The sequence below is a fragment of the Vidua chalybeata genome, chromosome 33, assembly GCF_026979565.1.
Source record: "Vidua chalybeata isolate OUT-0048 chromosome 33, bVidCha1 merged haplotype, whole genome shotgun sequence".
Classification (NCBI taxonomy): Eukaryota; Metazoa; Chordata; class Aves; order Passeriformes; family Viduidae; genus Vidua; species Vidua chalybeata.
Window position 1 is genome coordinate 314,215 of NC_071562.1, and position 4,114 is coordinate 318,328.

A 4,114-nucleotide genomic window follows, 5' to 3' on the forward strand; every position below is an offset into this window, starting at 1 on the left:
GATCCCAAATCCAGGTGTGACCCCCCCCCAAATCCGGGTGTGATCCCAAATCCAGGTGTGACCCCCCCAAATCCGGCTGTGATCCCAAATGTGGGAGGGCCCCCCCAGTCCGGGAGCATGGGGCCTGCCTGGGGAGACCTCGAGAGGGGCCCCACGGCCTGGCTCATCCGGGGGGACCCCAAAACCTCGGCTCTGCCCCGGGGGGGGGGCCCGGGCAGGGAATTGGGGTGGGGGGCGGGGCTTGTAAGAACGACCACGCCCCATTAAGCAAATACGAGAAAACCCGGCGCTTTATGGAAACAGAAAAGCGCTGCCGCGTGGGGGGCCACGCCCCTTTATGCAAATATAGAGGCAATGCTGTGTTATAACCACGCCCTTTATGCAAATATAGAGGCGCTGCTGTGCGCTATAACCACGCCCCTTTATGTAAATACCCGCGCTGTGCTGACACGCCCCTTCACGCACGGGGGCGGGGCCGCGAGGCCGCCCGCTGATTGGAGGGCGAGATCACGTGGCCGCCGCGGTGGCGTCAATTCCCGGAAGCGGCGCGGCCGCTCGGCGAGTCCGGGAGCGCCCAGCGGGCCCAGCTCGGCCCCAGCTCGCCCCCGGAGCCCCCAGCTCGCCCCCAGCTGGCCCCGGGCCCGCGGCGATGGCGGAGGGCGGCCCGCGGCGGCTGCGGCCGTGGCTGCTGGCGCAGCTGCAGAGCGGGCGCTTCCCGGGGCTGCAGTGGGACAACGCGGACCGGACGGAGCTGAGGATCCCCTGGGCCCACGGCGGGAGGAGCGGGGCCCGCGACAGCCCCGGGGCGGCGCTCTGCCGGGTCAGGGCGGGGCTGGGGGCGGGGCCAGGGACAGCCCCGGGGCGGTGCTCTACCCGGTCGGGGGCGGGGCCTGACAGGGCGGGGGCGGGGCCGGGGGCGGTGCTCTGCAGGGTCAGGGGCAGAGCTCTGCCGGGTCGGGGGCGGGGCCTGCCGTGTCGGGGGCGGTGCTCTGCAGGGTCAGGAGCGGAGCAGGGGGCGGGGCCAGGAACACCCCGGGGACGGCGCTCTGAAAGGTGCGGGGCGGGGCCAAGGGCGGGGCTCTGTACATTGAGGGGCGGGGATATGCGAGGAAATAGGCGGGGCCTGGTTGAGAGGAGGGTCTTGAAACAGGGAGGGGCTGTGGGAAAGGGAGGGGCTAAGCAGAGGGCGGGGCTATGGGAGGACCCGCCCAGTGCAAAGCTATTGGAGGAGGCAGCGCTTGAGCCACGCCCCCTTTGGGGGCGGTGCCAGAACGGGGGCGGGATCGGGACTGCTCCGGGGGTGGAGCTTTGAAGAGGGGGCGGGGCGGTGCTGTGCTAATGAGGTGGGCGTGGCTGTGGGCGGGGCTGACGCCGCCGCTCCCGGCAGGCGTGGGCGGAGTACAAGGGGCGGGTCCGGCCCGGGGACCCCCCCGACCCCGCGGGCTGGAAGACGCGGCTCCGCTGCGCCCTGGCCCGGAGCCCCGAGTTCCGGGCGCTGCCGGGCCGGGGCCGCTCGGACGGGCCCTTCCCCTACCGCGTGTACCGGGTGCTGCCCGCCCGCGGTGAGCAACGGAGCCGGACAGCGGGAACCGGCAGGGGGCACCGGGAACTGGGGCATGGGGACGGGGGGGGGACACAGGAAATGGGGACGGAATATGGAGGGACACACAGGAAATGGGGTGAGGGGGGATGGAATAGCGGGGACACACCGGGAATGGGGACTGAGTATGGGGGACACACTGGAAATGGGAGGTGGAGGGACGGAATATGGGGGGGCACACCAGAAATTACTGAATATGGGGGGGACACACAGGAAATCGGGACAGAATACGGGGGGCACACCGGAAATGGGGCGAGGGGACGGAGTCCGGGGGTACCGTGGGGGGAGTGGGCAGAGGGGGAACCCCCAAATCAGGAAGGCCCTTTTGGCGAAGGGGGCGGAGGCCGGGCTACCCCGAGATGGGGGAACCAAAAGAGAGGAGCACCGAGGGAGGGGCCTAAGGGCGTCACGGAAGGGAAGGGGGAGGGGTGCAGCGGTCAGAGCCAAATTAACCACCTCGGTGCCGCCTCCCCACAGAGCCCAAGCCCCCCAAGGCCGGGCAGAGCCAGAAGGAGGCGGGGCTGAGCCCCTCGGGGCCCCTCCCACCGACCCCGCCCCCCGAGAGCCAGGAAGGGGCCCCGGATGAGGAGAAGCCCGGTGAGAGCGGGGGGAGCTGGGGGCGCTTCGGGGCCAACTCTGGGGCTGGGGTGGGCCTGGGGGCGGAGCCACGGGGCGTGGCCGATCACTGACCCCGCCCCTTCAGCCGTGGCTCCGCCCCCGGAAGTGCCGCTGCACATCGAGGTGGAGAGCGCCGAGCCCCTCCCCCCCGCACGCGGTAAGCCACGCCACCAAGGGGGAGGAGCCAATGGTCAGCTGGGCCTCACCAGCCGGCCACGCCCCCAGAGTAGGCTCCTCCCCCCAACCCCATCCCCACACCTGAGCCACGCCCCCAGCGCTGGCCCCTCCCGAGCTGCGGCTCCACCCCCTCCCCGCGGTCCCGCCCCTTTTGGCCCCGCCCCCGGCGATGACCCCGCCCCCGTCTCTGCCCGCACCCCCTGCAGGAGACGCGGCGCTGCTGCTGCGGCTGCGCCGCGGCCCCGCCCTGGCCTGGCAGGGGGCGCTGCCTTCCGGCGATTACCTGCTGACTCCTCCGGGCCGCCGGGGGGCGCCGCCGCCGCCGCTGCCGCGCCTGCTGCTCCCGGCGGGGGCGGGGCCGGGGCTGCTGCTCAGCAGCGCCCCCCGCGGGCTCTTCCTGCGCGTGCGCCCCGGCGACGGCCCCGCCCCCGCCGCCGTGCGGGGCCCGCACGCGCCGCACGGGCCGCTCCAGCAGGGGGCGCTGCTGCAGCCGTTCGACGCCAGGCGCTTCCGGGAGGGTGAGAGCCGCTTCCGGGAGAGGGGAGCGACTTCCGGGAGGGGGAGAATGACTTCCGGGGGAGGGGAAGCGACCTCCGGGAGGGTGGGAAAGACTTTCGGCGGGAAGAGGAACTTCCGGTGGGGCGAGAGCAACTTCCGGGGGAGGGAAGAGGAACTTCCGGGAAGGGAAACTTCTGGGACGAGAACAACTTCCGGGAGGGGAGCCCAACTTCCGGCGGGGAAAGCAACTTCCGGGGGAGGGAAGAGGAACTTCCGGGAAGGGAAACTTCTGGGACGAGAACGACTTCCGGGAGGGGAGCCCAACTTCCGGGGAGGGAGAGCGACTTCCGGGAAGGGGGAACTTCCGGCGGGGAAGGCGAGACCAAAATGCCGGGGGGGGGAGTGGCGGGGGTCGGGCCCAAACCAAACCCGCCCCTCCCCCCCCAGAGCTGGAGCTGCACCGGGCCGGGCTCGGGCCCCTCCCCCAGCACCGGGTGACGCTGGAGCTGCGACCCCCGGAGACCCCAGGGGGGGAGGGGCTGCTGCTGGAGGTGGGCGAGGGGGGGCCCTGGGGTATTTTGGGGGATCGTGGGGGGGTCATAGGGGGGTCCCCAGAGGCAGAGAGGGGCTCCTCAAGGGTCTTGGGGGGGTTTTGGGGGGCTCTAAGGGGTCCCTGAGGGTGGTTGGGGGGTCCTGGGGGGGTCTTAGAGGTGTTGGGGGTTCTGAAGGGGGTCCCTGAGGGGTCCTGGGGATGGTTGGGGGGTCCCTCAGGGCTGCTTTGGGGGGTTCCTGGGGGTCCCTTAGCGGTTCTGGGGGGTCCCTGTGGGATGCTGGGGGGGTCCCTAAGGGGTTTTGGGGGGTCTGGGGTCACTCTGGGGGGGGGGAGGGGATTTTGGGGGGGTCTCTCAGGGGTCTCACCCCCATTTCCCCTCCCCCCAGCTGGAACAGGCCTTCGCCCAGCGGCTCCTGGACACCCTGGGGACCCCCCGGGACCCCCCCGGGACCCCCCCGGGGCAATAAAAGCTGAACTGGGGGGGCACCCCTGCCCCTCCCCCACCCCCGGGCGTCTCTGTCACTCGTGGAGGGGGGAGGGGACCCCAAAGCCGGAGGGGGGAGGGGCCCCAAAACCAGAGGGGGGAGGGGACCCCAAAACCAGAGGGGGGAGGGGACCCCAAAACCGGAGGGGGGAGGGGGCCCCAAAGCCGGGTCAGCCAGGCCAAG

General features: G+C 72.0%; 1 protein-coding gene across 1 annotated transcript; it reads left to right on the plus strand.

Annotated features, from left to right (window-relative positions):
- Nucleotides 1-559: 559 nt before the first annotated feature.
- LOC128802097 (interferon regulatory factor 9-like) lies at nucleotides 560-3,951 on the plus strand. Its single transcript, XM_053968312.1, has 7 exons — nucleotides 560-820; nucleotides 1,388-1,562; nucleotides 2,078-2,197; nucleotides 2,304-2,375; nucleotides 2,602-2,913; nucleotides 3,341-3,444; nucleotides 3,833-3,951. Exons 1-7 carry the CDS (start codon nucleotides 650-652, stop codon nucleotides 3,911-3,913), a joined length of 1,035 nt encoding a protein of 344 aa, XP_053824287.1. The 5' UTR covers nucleotides 560-649; the 3' UTR covers nucleotides 3,914-3,951.
- The last annotated feature ends 163 nt before the right edge of the window (nucleotides 3,952-4,114 follow it).

Coding starts and splice junctions, on each gene's coding strand:
- LOC128802097 (XM_053968312.1), top strand. CDS start 650: ATGGCGGAGGGCGGCCCGCGGCGGCTGCGGCCGTGGCTGCTGGCGCAG. Junction 821..1,387: donor CCGGGGCGGCGCTCTGCCGG/GTCAGGGCGGGG, acceptor CGCTCCCGGCAG/GCGTGGGCGGAGTACAAGGG. Junction 2,376..2,601: donor GCCCCTCCCCCCCGCACGCG/GTAAGCCACGCC, acceptor CACCCCCTGCAG/GAGACGCGGCGCTGCTGCTG.